The following is an 18,502-nucleotide window of genomic DNA, read 5'->3' as shown; positions in this document are numbered from 1 at the left end:
AAGACTAAACTTCAGCATTAAGCTGCAAAAATCCCGTGTATGACAACCTGGAGTCCTGATCCATGAAAACAACACTGTATGACAGCCTCTCATGTCTCCCCCAAATCAAGGAAGGTATCAGCATTCTTCTCTCATCATTAACGATCTATGTCAAAGAATGGACAAAAACTGTAATACTGTAATAGATATAGGAAGCGATGTTTCTCTGTATGCTCCAGATGTACTTTCCTTTCACATAATTTTCAATTTTGTATTTATACGTTCTATAGGTCTATATTTAACACAAAAACACATTCAAGTTGTAAGACCATTTTAAGCATACTTCCACCTGAAAAATGAGTTCTTTATTCTTATTTAGGACCTTAGACACATTTTAAAATAGTATTTGACACCAGAACACTGGTGGATTTTACAAAAAATAATCTGGTGAATGCTGACAAATGATTAATTACACACCAGCATTCTACATGGCTGCAGTATTCTACAGTAAAAAGTAGAGATGTTTGGACTTATTGATAATATACAAATATATCCTCAAAGAACATTTTTTAAATTGCAGGGCAAGCTTGACTTTTCTATTAAAAAAAAAAAAAAGAGTTAGGCAATTGGTCCAAAACTCAAGTCAACAGTTTCACCACCACATTATTATCTCTTTTTTTCATGTAAAGGTGCCAGGCAAAATGTGTATCCCGGCTTAAGCTTAAATGTGACATACTCTCTAAATTGACTGAAGACCATTACAACTTATAGATTTATTAGACAACCATAAAATTATTTCCATGCTTCTCAGTGATGTGAAGCTTTAGCTTTTATTTTCCTAGTTCTGTAAATTGTATTTATCCTTCATGGTTTCTGAAGGCAACACAGACACAAAACTGAAACCAAATATTCAGCTTAATTTTTTTTATAAAATAGATCTGTGATGGTTGTGATATTCTGAGATGAGGGCAGTGAAAGCAAACTGCAAGAGCACCATTTCTTTAGAATCTTTACCCTCCAGCCAAGGAAACAAACAACTCCAGTCAATAGCACCTTTACAGAACTATGGCTTGTTTTTAAATGTCTTTATGGATATTTTATCAATTCTAAAGATAATAAAGGTTTGCCTAAGGCTGTATGTTACTTTTAAAGTATGTCAGCAATTATTTGTTAGAGCCATGCAATAAAACTGGTTGTACAGATGCAACTCATAACTCTGTAAGAGGATTCACAGTTAGTGGATTAGACTCCATATTATACTGCCAACACTTTGTAAAAAGTCTTTTATATGGCATACTATATATATTATTGCCATTAGTGTTCAGTGATGAATAAGACATAATATCTCACACTTTCATATCTGAGATATCACTGCAGGGTATTTTGGCAGATTACTTTCCATTGATTATAACTATCAAACACGCAAACAAGAATCCGGAAGCAGTTAGATCTGACCACCTCGTAATTACCTTTATCTTTCTGATGAAATTAATTGTAGTATGTCATTCTGGACTGATGAAAATGAACTCTTAGAAAGAACTTGAAATACTAGCCTTTGAGTATACAATTTAATGTTAGCATATATAACAATGCTGGCCTGCTGCTCTGTAGAAAACCTTGCAGGGAAAAGCATAGCTCATCAGCACAAAAATGTAATTAAAGGATTATGGCATTTCTAATGAAAAGACAATTCAAAGAACCCATTAAGAACATAAAGGAAATGCCATAGGAGGGGGAAAAAAAAGTTGAAGAAATCCATTTCTCTTCAAAATTTCTACTATTTTATCTATTTACTTTTCAGAAATAAAAAAAAAAATATGTCAAAAAGCTGTTTTGTACCAGATAAAATTAAGTATTTGCTTTTAAATAGCATTACACTATGTAGCACTCTCAAGTTCTTCCAGTAGTATTTTAAGTAAAAGAAAGAGCTCATCCCTAACAATGACTTTACTTCCATTCACTATTTACCTAAGTACATAAGTCTATGGGTCCTGACTAGATGCATCCCAGAGTCCTGAGGGAACTGGCTGATGTAGTTGCCAAGCCACTCTTCATGATATTTGAAAAGTCATGGCAGTCAGGTGAAGTCCCTGGGGACTGGAAAAAGGGAAATATTACCCATTTTTAAAAAGGGTAAAAAGGAGGACCCTGGGAACTACCGACCTGTCAGCCTCACCTCTGAGCCTTGGAAGATCATGGAACAGATCCTCCTAGAAGCTATGCTAAGGCACATGGAGGACAGGGAGGTGATTCGAGACAGCCAGCATGGCTTCACCAAGGGTAAGTCCTGCCTGGCCAACCTAGTGGCCTTCTATGATGGAGTGACTAAATCAGTGGACAAGAGAAAAGCTACAGATGTCATCTATCTGGACTTCTGTAAGGCCTTTGACACAGTCCCCCACAATATCCTTCTCTCTAAATTGGAAAGATATGGATTTGATGGGTGGACTGTTCAGTGGATAAAGAATTGGCTGGATGGTTGCATCCAGAGGGTAGTGGTCAATGGCTCAATGTCCAGATGGAGAGCAGTGACGAGCGGTTTCCCTCAGGGGTCCATATTACGGCCAGTGCTGTTCAATATCTTCATCAATGACATAAGACAGCGGGATCGAGTGCACCCTCAGCAAGTTTGCAGATGACACCAAGCTGAGTGGTGCATTTGACATGCCAGAGGGATGGGATGACATTCAGAAGGACCTGGACAAGCTGGAGAAGTGGGCCTGTGCGACCCTCATGAGGTTCAACAAGGACAAGTGCAAGGTCCTGCACCTGGGTCGGGGTGATCCCCGGTATCAATACAGGCTGGGGGACGAAGGGATGGAGAGCAGCCCTGAGGAGAAGGACTTGGGGGCACTGGTAGATGAAAAGCTGGACATGAGCCAGAAATGTGCTCTCGCAGTCCAGAAAGCCAACCAAATCCTGGGCTGCATCAAAAGAAGCATGGCCAGCAGGTCGAGGGAGGGGATTCTGCCCCTCTACTCTGCTCTGGTGAGACCCCACCTAGAGTACTGCGTCCAGCTCTGGAGTCCTCAGCACAGGAAGGACACAGACCTGTTGGAGCGGGTCCAGAGGAGGGCCACAAAAATGATCAGAGGGATGGAACACCTCTTTTATGAGGAAAGGCTGAAAGAGCTGGGGTTGTTCAGCCTGGAGAAGAGAAGGCTGCGGGGAGACCTTATTGCAGCCTTTCAGTACTTAAAGGGTGTTTATAAGAAAGATGGGTACAGACTTTTTAGCAGGGCCAATAGCGCTAGGACAAGGGGTAATGGTTTTAAACTAAAATAGGGTAGATTCAGACTAGATATAAGGAAGAAATTTTTAACAATGAGGGTGGTGAAACACTGGAACAGGTTGCCCAGGGAGGTGGTAGATGCCCCATAGAATGAGGTTCAATGGAAAGATTGAAGGACAGGTTGGATGGGGCTCTGAGCAACCTGATCTAGTTGTAATGTCCCTGCCAATTGCAGGGGGGATGGACTAGATGACTTTTAAAGGTCTCTTCCATCCCAAAGCATTCTATGATTCTATGATGATATCTACCAAATTTTAAATCAAGAAGATCTGAAATGATAGCAGGTAACTCAGCTAAATGGGTATGAAGGATATTAAAAAAAAAAAAAAAACACAACAAATTGAGAGTTTATGGGGAAACTGAACCTTTAAGGACTTTTTTTTTGCTGAAATACCACGATCCCACACATGAGTCATTACTTTTGAAATAAAAACCTTAAAAGAGAAACAGAGAAAATGAAGTAGAAGAATAACTTACAACTATCAATAAAACTTCCACCAGTTAATTTTCTCTTCAAAATGTCTAAACACATTCTTCATTGGAATAAAATGGATTTCCAGAAAATTATTCTAACTGCTTTATTAGTAGGAAAACCATACTGAAGTGTAACACTTTCATTATGTATGATGAGGTCACCCAAAAGCATGACTGTCCTGAGGGAGCTATCAGAGGGCCAGGAGACAGACAATGTTGACCTGAGTTCTTGTGATCCTGTGATAAACTTACCAAAGAATGATCATTACTTTTAGGTGAATTCTGTTTTACGGCAACATTATTGGAAGTATTTGTGGCAAGATTAGATGAGGGAACTCTGGAGATTAAACATAAATCTATGAACAACAGCCTGAAACAGCACAGATAAAGCAGAAAAGTAAATCTTTCTTACAGTATTTAAAAATACGTAATATTTCCTGTAATTCTTTAAAATTGGTAAATGAATAATGTTAAGTAGCTATTCAGTCTTGCTAGTCAGAAATCAGACTTTGATTTGAAACAATTATTTCAAAAGAAATTTTCAACAATTAGTTATTAATTATATTTTTAAAGTATTTTCAGCTAGTAACTAGTTACAAGCTGTTAGGAAACAGTAAAAAGTGAGAATCACACAAATAAAAACAAAAGAAAAAAAAAAACAATACTTTTGTGACAAGATGAGGACTTCATAGAAGATCATGTTTATCGCAAGAATGAACACCTGAAGCAATATTATCTACATTAACTGCATGAAAGATAGGATAAAAAAATGCATGAAAGAAAAGTTTTCCAACACACAAAAATCAATTAGGTCCCACAAGAGCAGAAGGATTACATAAATGCTAACAGAACCCAAGTGAACCGGCTAAATGAGTTACATGTTGGCAGATGATACAGTCAGAGATACCAAGGAAAACATTTGGAAAGAGAGAGAGATGATCTTAGAGATGGAGATACACCAGGCAAAAGAATGTCTACTGGACTGAGTCTCAGCACTGGACTGAGTAATTGAATTTTCCTGAACACATTGACAGCTTTGGAATAACTTGTCAGCTATCAGAGAAAAAATCCAGGCAGTATCATGAACAGACCAATCAAATGATTTGCCCAATGTGTATCACCAAGCAAAAGCAAGAAAGAACATTAAGGCAGAAATTGAGTAATGACCACGCAGCAAAAGCCTACGCTGAAAAGATAAAAAAAGTATGTGGTTCGAAATGTCAGGGGACTGGTGTTCTCCAAACTGTGGGACCAGCCATGTAAAGTCAGACAAACTGCAGTGTTTTCCAGTTTGTATACTGAGATAGTCTTACAGTGTAGACTCAGGTGCATAATCAGTTATTGTAAAGAGACTGGAGTTCCTTACATAGAATGGGCTGTACATACACAAGATATTCATTTCGGTTAAGTGAAATTCTGAGAAGATAAAACAGAAGTTGTTGCTCTTGTTTTTCTTGTCCTCCACTTTGCTGTCTGATGGTACTTCTAATTCCATTAGCTCCTTTCTTACTTACTTATTTGTGATGTCATGTGATGGTATTTTTTGCAAATAAATGCAGCGTAGCTCCTTGGGACACTGAAAGTCTGATGGTCAGTATAGTCCCTATCTTATAAAATTTTGTTGAGAATAATATTTTTAGACCGAACCTGATTGAGCAAGAATCAGTGTCTGAACAAGGACACTGAAGGGATGCTCAGTGTTACTACGCTTCCTCATTCAGAACAGTACTGTGGGATAAGCATCCTGCTAGTTAGGCTATAAAGTTCTCCATTGTAATGGTTGTGTAGTAGAGTGTTAGAGTAAAGATTTCACTGGTAAAGCAGGATTCATCTAACCTGCTGAATTATGCATCAGCCTTCCAAAAGACTCGTTGTTCAAAGATCGCAGCAGCCCTCAACAAAAATTGGTAGGCATTTCTGGGAAGTCCTGGGTACAGGACATTGCTTCTATTCAGCCATTCCCGAGAATGTTTTTCTTTATTTAAATCTATGTTTATGTGCATATGTGTGCATATGTAAGTCCTCTGCAGCAGTAATGCCTGGCCTGGCACTGTAAGGCTCACAACCAGAAAAGACTGTGAATTGGTATCTGGTCTGATCTAGAATGGCTTGGAGGACAGCGGGAGTGGCAAAGGAGGTGATGGGAAGCTGTTACTGGTATCCTCTGTGACATCTGCCTTTGTAGCTGCATAACACATCTCCTGCTAGGTGTTAACTTTTCTCCGTCGCCTGGCCTTGTTTGCTCCAAGAGATCACAATGTCCAAATGTTGAAAGACAGCACTGAGCAAGCCTCAGCACAAGCAAGTGAGTTCCTGATATCTTCGCTGTAGTAGAAACACCTAATAGTTATTTAAAGGCATTCTACTTGTACTTCTAGCTCTAATAATTATAGCTAAGGTGTTTTTCTTTTTTCTAATTCTAGTTTTCTAGTTTCTAATTCAATTTTTCCCCTTTTTTTTTCCCCATCTCCTTTTTAAAAATAAGATCCAGTATCAAAGTTTAGTGTTGCAATACAAATGTACACATATGATTTTCTCTTTGTGAAGACGTTCAGTAAATGCCATGATGATTGACAGTTTAACCAAGCTTTCTCCCTGAAGCCATACCTTTGTATTACTCTGTAAAATTTCAAGGAGCCTTTCACCTAGTTGGTCCAAAAAAAGCCATTCCAAGAACTGATCTAGTTGACAGTATCTTGTTTCACCAATCCACTTCTCATGAAAACATTTCAGCTTAATTTTTGGGAGCTGGAGCAATTAATTTCTAATTTTAAAGAATGCTTGAAAAATATTACCATTCTAGACATTCAAATTTTTTATCTCACTGTGTATAGCCAAAGACAATTTTTAAAATGACAAAAAAATTATTATAAATTAGCATTTTGGAAATCTGATATATGCAGTTTTTGGACTCCAGATTACTGACTCTGTTCATCACAGTTGAAAAGGGCCATTCATGCTTACAGACAATATCAGAACTTTTCAGGCTGCCAAACACCTACACTGTCACTTTTCAGTAAGGCTGTAGCAAGAGTAATTTCTTAAACATCATCATTTGTGTGGTAAGAAACATGTCAGATCACAAAGCTCAGTGGATGCCCTGGATCTCTGAATCCAGTATACTACCACAATATCTATCACAGCTATCTATCCTTTTGGGCAATGACAGATTGCCAAATCTGGCAATTCAATAAACAGCTAGACAAGCTGCCAGTACAGAACATAATTACAGAAGCTAAAGGGACAGTTAGTTGTCAACAATAGAAAACAGCAAAATAGAGATCATGTGTACAGCATGGATACCTAAAGTCTATTCAACTTAAGATAAAACAGGCTACATTGCACAGTGAAAAGTTTTTCAAAATTAATGCCAGCTGATACAGCAATTTCTGCTTCACTAGAAATAAAAGTCTGCTTTGATGATATAGACACAATTTTCTCACACCAGTAAGCCAGAGTCCAGCCAATCATATCTGTCAATTTTAAGGAGTGCCAAACACTGGTAAGGCAAATAGCAGCCAGACTGCTTTGCTTATAGCTATGGTTTCAGGCTGTAGGTAGAACCACAGAGGATATGGCTGGAAGGAGGGCCCAGAAAATTTGTAAAGCTGCCCAAAAGTTAAAAGTCTATGACTGCATACTAATGCTAACAATATTTAGTTCTGAAATATTGCTGGGTATACATGGAAGAAAACGTCATTTATTTATAAAGTTCTCAATTATCTATTTAAGCAGCATTTTTATAACTTTACTTCTACTACCAGGGAGTAAGAAAAACCCAGCTTGTTCAGGTGTATTTCAGATCTCCTTTTCTTTTGGAATTTCCTAGACTTCCCCTAACTGTTAATGTTTATGAAGGTGACTTAGAAGTCAAACTTTTCACTAATGATTTGTGTCCCTAACATGCATCTCAGCACGCTTCCCTGAAAACCACTCTTTAAAATCAGCACAGTCCAAAGCAATTTCATACAATTGCTCTACTCATCGATGTTAAGCTTTACTTTCTCAGACAGGCAGCAACAGTGGCTGTGTAAGTGAATCTCCTCCTTCCCCATACCACTCTTTCAGATGGCACCCTGCAGCATGCTGTACATCGTGCAACGAGACTGTGGCTGTACAGAACTGCTTAAGCATGGGGCTGTATTTGCCTATGCTACATGCTGCCATCTTCCAGGCATCCTCTTCTAGCTATGAGTGTTGGGGTTTTCTCATTTTTTCCCCTTCTTTTTGCATTATACCATCTCTTGTACTCCATGAGAAGGTCATTATGGGCACTCTCTTGTTTACTTCTTGAAGGGAATGTTCAAAACAAATGTATAAAGGCTGTACCTTCTGCTTGAGACCCTCTCCTAGGATGCATAGGGGAAAAAAGAGTAGCTGTTATCAGGTGGTTTTAAAGTGTTTTTTTCTTTCTTTTCCTTTTCATTACCTATTTGCTTATATAGTTCTCCCCCTACCATGTCACTTGTCAGGTAAGACTGCAAGCATCTTTCAGCAGGAACTGTAAGCTTCCTTTGTTCTTGTTTGTTCTTGCTTTGTTTTTCTATGGGGCCTAGCAAGGCTCAATCCTGACGGGAACTATTGATGTACCACAACTTAATTTTTTTCTAATATAACCCCACTTACAGATAGTGCAATTCAAGAGACAACACAATGTCTGCCCATAATTACCTTTTGATTCCAGTTCGGCATTCCCAAAAACTTTGCTTTCTCTGAAGAGGCTTGTAGCAGAAAACCAGCAAAGATGTCCTAGTAGATCTAAGTGTGATACAGATACCAGGATTTCCCATTTATGTCATTTTGTGTGTACACAGAATGGGTAATGTCTACTTTTAAAATCCTTTCCAGTCTTATTGGTGCTTTTGCCTGTTATTAAGGGTGGTCTTGTTCTGTTTTTCTAGAAACTGACATGACATTACATTTATTCTAGGCAAAATACTACAGTATGTTGATCTATAAAAAAAAAAAAAACTTTATCTGAAAAAAATTATGTTAATATTACAGGATTGGTTAGAAATGTACAAAATACTCCCCACTCTCATTTCATTATATTGACATCTTCCATATGATTTGCTCACTTCTGAAACAAAGACATACCTCATTTGCTGGAAACTAACTGTATAATTAAGTCAATATAAAAGTTATTAAGATGATGCCAGTATTATTTTGACTTCTATTATTTCGCAAAAGTCACATTATTTCTTTGTCCATAAATCTATTAATAGTGTCATATTTTGACTTGTGGCCAGCACTGTTCCATTCCTGGAATCTAAAAGAGCTAACAATTTTGGATGGGGATCCAAAGAATAAAACCAAGGCTAATTACTTCATCAGTAAAACCGTAACGTTAATATTATCCAAGTTCTATTTTTTTTAATTGAAGGAGATGAAATCAGTTGAGTCTATTTGCTATGGAAATTTAGGGATTGTGTAAATGTTTAAGCACACAGTTTAAAGGTTGAATGCTGCATGCTGTTGAATAGTTGGCAAAAAAGAATGGTTTTTTTCCTCTCTCCATTTTCACAGGTGCTTTGATTGGGACAGAAGAGAAGCAATGCTCATCACTGACAGCTGCTTCTTGTACCACTCAGTTGGGAGATCTTTCTGTGACCTGTTGGGTTCACTCTGTCTTCCCTCAACAGCTGGAGATTTGACTTCCCCCCCAATACACACACACTTTCTAGACAGCACTGCATGTACTGTCTTAAATAAATAATTTGGAATAGGACATGAATTCTGGGACTCATTGGTGTAAAACTCAAGCAGTTGCTTCAGATGTCCTTTCAGACTCACTGGAAAAAATTTAGCAGATTAACCTTTGTTCCCCATTTTCACTTCTTCAGGCGACAGACAAAGTGAACTCCATCCCAACCACTGGGACCATTATCCGAGATGTGGTATTTGACTCCTCTGCACCTCTGGTCTAACATACAGATACTATTCAGAAATTCTGCTGCTGCTGCTTCTTTAGTTTCTGCTGAAACTCTCTTTCCAGCCTCCATAGCCAAATGTCTTTTTAGAAATTATACCATATTATCTTCTCTGGTCTGCTACACACACATACTTTATATTTCTTCAGCTTAACAAATGGCTGCTCCTAAATTCTACTCTGTTGACCAGTGTTTTGTTCCTATTATCCCCTCCTGAATCTCTCCAAAAGTTTCTGTTATAATATCATATCAAATTTAAGCTTTTAATTATTATTTTCAAAACTCATTCCCCAAATTATTCTCCCTTCCAAAATTCATCTTGCCTCTCATGCTTCATTTATTCCACCAATGTTCTGAAGATTCTAGATAATAGGAAGAAAAAAAAATACATAGCTTCCTACATAAAGTACCCTAGACCTGCCCTTTGAGCACCCTATGCTGTTGACATTTAAGTCTTTTTCAGAGAACGACTTCTACAATTATGTGAACTTCCCTAGTAAGCCGGGTAGATGTGTAAACAGGTAGTTCATATGCATTTCATTTCACCTCTCCCCTGCCTACTTGTTTATCCTTATAGAAGATGAATTCCTCTGAGCGTGACCCTGTCCTCGTATAGCCTTGAAATGGGTGCAATGGACAGCTTAGTAAAGGACACTGCTGGTAATAAGACTGAGCTATGCCTTGCTCTGACTGGCGCTGTAGTAGCTACAAGCTTTCCTCATCTGAAGGTAACTTTTACATTGTGAAGTATGGTATTCCAAGGACGGCATTCACTGGGAAAAGACAATGTAAGCGGTAAAGTTGCTAGGTGCTGGGTCCAGAAGCTCAGTTTGAGCCTTTATTCTTTACGTTCTCATCATATTCATTTTCCTCACGACAGCAGGCACAGAGACCAACTGATGTTAAGAACAGCAATGTTAAGCATATTGAGCCACCTTGCTGACTTAAAAGCTATTATGGAGTTTAATGCTGCATACAGGCCAGGTTATACAGCATACTTTTAAATTAATTCAGAGTTTTAGAGTTTTAGAAGGATTGATGTGTTTATTGACCTATTGGAGCTTGCGATTTTGGTCAAATTTTCTTTGATCTTGGTATTATTGTTAAAACATTGAGCAGAAGAATTATTTGATCTCTATGTGACTGTACTTCTAAAACAAATTAACTCCATTACAGCACTACTATGATTATTAATAATGTTATCTTTCCAGTAATAGTGCAATTTAAGCTTCATTTAAAATTATGCCTTAGGAGTTCAAGGGGAACAGCAAAGCCAATAAGGATCACATTAAGCCTCTTGTTTCAATGTGTGAGAAGCGTCATTTAAATTTTTCAAGCCAAGTCCTGGCATTAGCTTTGGGGAACTTGGCTCTGCTCAAAGGAACAGCCTTCTGTCAATGTCAAGAACAATCCTAAAGAGTAAAAACAGTGAACACAGCCTTCTGGCTGTACTGAACTTTTGATTTAGAAACAAACAGTGAGCAAAGATTAACATTTATCTGAGCTTTCCATTTGTTTCCCCCATTGCAGACATACTAACATGTATGCCATGACCTCATGTTGCTATGTACTCTACCAATGGAACAGAATAGTAACAGGAAAAAAAAAAGGAAATCCAAGTATATTTTAAATTGAACTCATGTCTCTGTAGAGAAATTAAAGTATCTGTTTTTTGGTATAAATCTTGGAAAATCTCAGCTGCACAAGTCACAGTCAGGCTGTATGTTAACTGTTCAAAAGGTTTTCTCAATTCCACATGAAATATTTCTTCATCTCCTAATTTTGAAGTTTAAAGTACAATTTAGGTGACAGTGTTGCAGCTTTAACTGGAGGAGGAAAACAGAACATACAAGTTGTCAGTAAATTTAGAACAGGAAGAAGTAAGTTCTTGTACATTCATCTATGACATGGATGTTTGCGAAAAGTACTGAATTAGAGAATAAAGCTCTTCTTTTTTCCAGAGGGAACTGGGAACACAGTGTAACTGTCTGAGCATCCTCACATAGCCTCAGCAGCCCTGATATGAATGACTGCTTCAACTAAGAAAGCAGATGGTCATTTCTCCATAGTCTACTCCCTGCTGGTGCTAGTGCTAAATGATGCAGGTTTTTACTGCAGTTCTGTGGTATGGAAATGCAAATACTAAACTTTATTGCCAAACACATCTTGTAAAAGTAACCCTGCTACCGAAGGTTAGTTCCTTCTGTTGTTTAAAAAATTAATGGTTATACCGATTTGTGCTTTTGAAGTAGCTAAGGTAGGGGGAGTATCTTCCTAGTTTTCGTAAGACTGTTCCAAAATATTTCCAAATATTTTAAATGATCACCACTATTAAAAAAAATCATTTGACACTATCCTTTATCCTTTAAATGTGAAAAAAGTAAAGAAAATGGAATAAATAGTAATGTGATAGTGACAATTTGTACCCCATCATCATAAAATGGGAGCTCCCAAGCAGAATTCTATGAAACACTAGTTGCCCACAGAGTACTTGCAGCTAATTCTTGGAAGGCTGGCTAGTCGTACACTGCTGGCTTTAGTCCTTGTTTCCAGCTGTTACATCACATGAAAGACAACTAAAAATACATTAAATACTTCTCCATAAAAGCAAGTTAAAAACTGCTGCAATAATGTTAGGCACTGAAAGTAGAAGTGCTGTGTGCAAAGTTATGAACAGAAGTCAGGAAAAAAAAGAGATTACAATCTCTGCTGAAGTGTGGTCTGTGATATAGCAAGAGAAAACCTTGACTGTTAAGGTTCAATTTCAGTATTTCAGCATGTTTTGGATATTCTAAAGTGTATCAAATGTTCAAGGTCCCAGTCCAATAATACATTCAATCACAGACCTAGTCAATATTTTCTGTTACAGTTTGGCCTATGCTTTTGTACCTCACTAAAATCAAAACCCATATGCCAAGGAAATAACTTACTGACAGCTACGTCAAGTGTTCAGAATAGACAGTAATAGATGCTTCCCAGATATTAAATGGTCTATGTGGAAATTTAATAGGCTAAAGGTGCTTCCTTGTAAGGCTGGAGGGTGTAACATATTGGAAACACAAACCAATAAAATGTGCAAACACAAATTAATGAAATGGGCAAACTGTGAGGTTGGAATGAACTGCAGTGGAGGAAAAGAATTATAATTTATTACAATTGGATGACATATAAGTGGCAAAGAATATGTATCCCTGGTTGGGAAAAGGGGCGGGGGGACATCCAGTAGGATGGCCAAAGCAAAGTATTCTAAATGTTTAGTAATGGAAATTAAGTTATCTTCTCAGAACCACTCTGTTAAGCAATCCTTTAAAATACATCCCATATCACCATGAGAAATGCATGACAGAATCAGGACAGAACAACAAACATTAGGTCCCTGGCAGCCTATAATGGAAGAGGTGGAAGGGGCAAAGAAATACAACAGAGCATCTCACCGAAGCATGTATTTACGCATAGCCAATTGATAGCCTCTACTCTGCAATCCAGAGACAATCAGAAAGTTCTTGCTGTGAGCCAAACACAATACACAATGCATATGACACCTTGTCTCAGTAATATATCAAGCCAGAAGCAGGCAAGAAAATAAGTCAAACTAAAAATAAGCAAAGACTACAGACAAGATAAAAGCTACTTCATTTAATCAAATGTCATTACCGTTCTCAAACAGGTCTGAAAATGGAATAATCCTGATAGGTGTCTTCACAAACAGAAATGCCTGACTCTGCCCAGTACTCTTCAGTTGATGGAGTTGTTTGCCTGCCTACTGACAACAGTAAATTTATTTCACATTTGTATGATACTGAAGATTCCTCTCATGCTTTCTTCATATTTCTAATTTTTATTTATACTGTATCTCAGTGTGACTACATGTTTTGGTTTTGGTTTTGGTTTTTTTTTTGTAGCCTTATTGTTCCCTCAACTGGGAGACTCCTACACTTTTGATAAAAGCAATTCTTACAAAGAACTCAGCTTGCAAAAAGTATTATGCTGTGGGCCACTAGTATCAAGGATGCCTCACCTTAGACCAGTCTCCCATTCTCCAGACGTAGCATTTGGAATAGTCCTCACAGTCCTCTGCTTCTTTAGGTCTTGTGGATAAAACACATTTCTTGCGGGGATTGGTGCACCTCACAGTCCGATGCCGTACTCCCTTACCACACTTTACAGAGCACTGTCGGAAAAAGATGTTTTTCAGGTTTCTACAAAAGTCATAGTTACCTCATGTTATTCACTTCTAATGACCTCTGCCAGGCTAACATAAATATTTCAAGACTTCAGTGATTTCCTGACTTGCAATCTTCAATTGCATAGACACTGTATTTGTTAAAAACTAACAAATGAACAAAAATTCCATATGGGGCAGAATGATAATTGTTGCATTTTCAGCTAAAAATATATAATTAGATAAAAATTATTTGCTTAAGGAAAAACTAGGCTTTTGGATAAGGAAACATCTGAAAAGTTATGATTAAGTGAATGCAAAATGTTATACTGAAAAAATTAGGCAATCTTTGTTCTATGAGTGAAAGGAAATATAATGAAAGAAAATCTAAATAATGTTCATAAGAATAAGATATGAAGCAACTTCAGAAAAACTCTACTAGTGTCTAATAGACCTTTTTTGGGAGGGAAAAAAGTTAAAATGGAAAAGTAAATATTCTAAAACTATGCAAGAACTCAGACTGAATTTGAAAATTCAAAGTCACTGCATATACAGCATGCGAAAACTCTCTTTGAGTTGCACAGAAGGTCTTAATCTATGTTTTTTTCCACCATTCCCACTTACACTGCCAAAAATTATGCCATTTCCTTCTCAAAACATTATCATTGCTTTTGATCATCCCACTGCTTGCAGATCAAAACTCTCCTTTGCCAAGCTGATTATAACTGCAGGAAGCAGTAATGGCTAGCTTCCAATATAATGGTGATAGTAGGAATGGCCATGGGAAACACCTCACTCTTCGAAATATATTTATTGCTTCCAACAAAAACATGCTTACTTATTTCTCATCTCTCAAGTAAAACTAACCAACTAAAGAGTCTGGGTTTCTTTCTTGCACCTCTGTAAGTGAAAACCATTTTTCTCACAGCCAGCCCTTGCATTATAAAACTCTGTGTACCAAACCAGGAACTGCTGCTATTTACTTCTCTTATCTCTACCTTAGCATCTGCTTTTCATCTTTGATAACAGTCCCTACGTCTTGGCTCTTTCTTCCTTGGGGATCAAGGGGTGCTGCTGAGCAGAGTAGCCCAAAGAAGGGACTGCACCCACATTCAGAAGCTGCTATTTGTATTTTGAACCGAGAGGGACCCATAGCACAGCATCTGGTATGGGAAGCCATCAGAATTGCCTTGCTCTTCCAATGGAGAGAGACGGTCCAAGTAACCCCTTCAGCTTGTCCAGATGGCAGTGATAACAACACCCTTCTTCCACCACAGCCAGTTACTTTTAGTAGTATAGCTTTTTAGAAGAAGAAGAGAGCCAAATGGACATGCCCATTAAAAGATCTTAAATTAATAAAGCTTTTTGAAAAAGAATTACTTTCTACAGCAATGCTTCAGGATGCAATGTATGCAAAATCGTGTTATTTACAAGCCCTTTTGCCCACTGCTTGTGCTGTTCTTGGAAAAAGAGGTAAGAAGAGAGAGGAAGGAAGAGAAGCGTCAAGCAGCTCCCCTCATAGCCTCTCTGCATCAAACCGGCAGCAATCATCTGCTGATCAGCATCCTTGGTGCAAAAGTATGTCAGAGATGTTCTCACTCTGAACACAAGGTCTGGTAGCTGATTAATGATGGCCTTAATTCCATTTACCCCTAGTAACCTACTACTACCACAGTCAGGACATACTTGATTATATGTCCTTGAAAATTGACCAAAAGAAATTGTTCCAGGACATTAACTAGGTAAAATGTAGTCGTTCTACATGGCTAGTTTTCCCAGTCCCTGATCCCTTTGCCAAATCATTGCATGAGGACCGTGAAAATCATTAAGCTGAGCTGTGCCTCTTGCCGCTGACAAAATCATATTCCCAGAAAACAGTAAGGCTTAAATAATCTTTATGGACTATTTGTATAAATAAATGCAGCACCTCTGACCAGACTCCCGCCTCCCACACAGTCATGCAGTCCTGGCCTTCACAGCGCTGTGCAGAAGCAGGCTTTGGCCCAAGGCAATCCCTCTCCCTAGCTCTGATCAGGGTCCCATTTCTGAGCTGCTGTGTGCAGGCTACTTGTCTGTTCTGGGTCCCTTTTCCACATGTCCTTGAACACGGAGTCCATTCTGTCATCATCCATCTACAAAGAAATACAGGGAATGCAGTAACAAGAAATCAGGAAGGGAAAAGTACCATCACATCAGCTTACTCTCTTGCTTACCAGTACACACACCCCAGACATACTTGCGTATTTTCTGCCTCCTTTTAACTTCACTTTGTTAATGGGCTACTTATTAATCTAATAAATTTTACATTAAATAAGGTGTTAATGTTCATATCATTTAATTCCCCAGCCCACTGTCCCACTGTTTTCAGAGTACTCTCCTCTCATTATAATTCCTATTAGAAAACCTCCAACATACACATACAATTTAAATATGACAGATCACTGATCAGCCTGCCTTTTATTCTCCATCTATATTACTGTCTGTATGTCAAATGCATGCCATGCATATGAAGTCCAGCATTCTTTGAAAATACTTAGTTGCAAGACAGAATCACTCCTGTGTGAAAGACTCGTTGCTCTGGAGGAAGTATAAAGGCTCAGACTTCTTCATGTTCTTCAGGGTCAGGACTAACTCAAGTTGTGTGGTTTAAATCCCAGCAGCAAGGAAGGCTGATGCAGCTTGGCAGAGCGCACATACCTGGAAAGCAATCGTTCTAGAACATAATTTTCCCTGAATGTTCTGTATCTCCAGACTATGGCCATGTGCCCTGAAAAATCAAACAGCTCTGCCACCGATGCAGTACGCAAGTGTATCCCAGGAGACTTAGATTGCAAGGGGGAGTTTTTAGGAAACTGAGATTTAACAAATCTATTCCAACCTTCTGTCATGCATTTGTTGTAAGAAAATAAAATATTTAACTAGGGTTTTTTTATTACCAGTCCAGAGTCTCTATTTACAAATCACAGCCTGTCAAGATAATGCAATAGACTTTAAGACACTTCCTCAAGTGCCAATAACAAACAACTAGTTATGCAAGCATATGCTTTAGTTACATTTCTGTTGAAAGATACCAATATTTGTTTTGTAAGAATCACTAACACTGTATTAAATACTGGATATATAGGTTAAGGATCATGATACCTTTCTACACTTCTCAGCACAGCATCTCTGAGTAGCAATTAGCAACATTTAAAATATTTCATTTAATAAGCTGGAAAAAGTACAGAACATTGAAAAGATATAGTTGACAATGCCTCAGGAAAAGATCAGACTCTTCCATTTCCATCCATTAAGAGTACAGTGATGTTAATAAAATAAAATAAAGATCTGCTCAAGTATGTATATAATGAAATACAAATACTCCCTCCAAAGTGTAATGCCCTAGTCTGGGGAAGTCCCAACCTCAGTGGTTTGGTCTTATTTAAAATGTATCATAATTGGCATTTTATCAATTTCAGTATTGCATCCTTTCCAAGAAAGCTATGTCTTCTGGTTCATTTTACATGCTTTCTTTAACAATATTGCATTTTATTTACTTTGCATTATTTTCTTTAAAAACAGCATCTACCTCTCCTCCAGATGACTGCAGTAGATCTACCCCAGCGCTTACTCCTGGGGACGCCAGCCAACTATTGCAAGCTGCTCTCCTCTTCCTTGAAAGGCGGCACATACTTTACCCAAGAACACACAATACTTGGGGACTTAGTCATAATTCTTAGCTGCCATCTGGAAGCAGGATGGCAAACTCTGAAATGGGTCATTGTGCCAGCCTGGACAGCCAGTGCAAGGAGCAGGCTGCCAGCTCGGCTGCAGGGACACCAAATATGGTGGGCTTTGCAGGGCACAGGCTGCATGCTGCAGCTACCTCCTGGGGTGAAATTCAGAGAAAAAAAGCTCCTCCTGCTTCTTCCACCATTCCACCATCACAGTCCAGTTCTGCCTATTGATCCACATACAAGGAGAGGAGCGAGGATAAGGCTCTTTATACTTCAAGTTGCATCAATGTAATTATTGATTAACATTTATTTATTTATATATTTACTACTTAGTGCACCCAGAGCTTACTGAGAGCTTTTACAGGAGTGAAGCCCTGATTGAACAAAACGCTAAAATATATCATTAATTAAAAGCATGGGATTAAATCCATCTTTATATAAACAGCATTTAAATTTCAATTTCATAGCACACACCAGTCTGTGAGAACTCTTCCTGATGAAAGTAAGGAGCTGCTTTACTGAATAAGAATTGATTTAGGCATGTGCTTAAGGGCTCCCTTTCATTAAAACTTGGGAGAAACAACAGCCAGTGTTTCCATTTTTCCTACATTTTCCATTATAACTGTTTGGATGTATGTATTTACTGCACATTTATTGACAGAGGCAGTCATCTCTCTTAGCTCTTAAGATTTTTACATCTAGATATTACAGTTTAATTTAACCAAATCACTATTACCTGGTCTGGCATGGCTGCTCATTGCACTTGCGGATCTGTGGTTCAGGTTTTGTTAAATATTTGCACTTCTTGCTGTCCACAAGACTGATATTCTTGTTCATGATCTTTGTGCAAGAGACTGTTGTCTTTCTTTCACCTAGTAAAAAAAAAAAAGCAGGTATGTGGGGAAACCAGGAAAAAACCCCTTTTTGTCAAAAATGGAAGGACAAAGGT

General features: G+C 38.1%; 1 protein-coding gene across 3 annotated transcripts in view; it reads right to left on the bottom strand.

Moving 5' to 3' along the window:
* The window catches only part of ADAMTS19 (ADAM metallopeptidase with thrombospondin type 1 motif 19), a 156,133-nt gene that overhangs the window by 10,106 nt on the left and 127,525 nt on the right, over positions 1–18,502 (bottom strand). For all 3 annotated transcript variants that reach the window (XM_087741948.1, XM_087741949.1, XM_087741950.1), the window contains 3 exons: positions 18,290–18,425; positions 15,765–15,969; positions 13,694–13,846 (listed from right to left, as the gene is read on the bottom strand). In XM_087741948.1, the coding sequence (XP_087598074.1) occupies positions 13,694–13,846; positions 15,765–15,969; positions 18,290–18,425 (494 nt within the window). The remainder of the gene's footprint in view (positions 1–13,693; positions 13,847–15,764; positions 15,970–18,289; positions 18,426–18,502) is intronic.

Source organism: Nipponia nippon, unplaced genomic scaffold (assembly GCF_047370975.1).
Source record: "Nipponia nippon isolate SJK-2023a ecotype South Korea unplaced genomic scaffold, ASM4737097v1 scaffold_8, whole genome shotgun sequence".
NCBI lineage: Eukaryota > Metazoa > Chordata > Aves > Pelecaniformes > Threskiornithidae > Nipponia > Nipponia nippon.
This window is presented reverse-complemented; position numbering and strand designations above follow the sequence as displayed.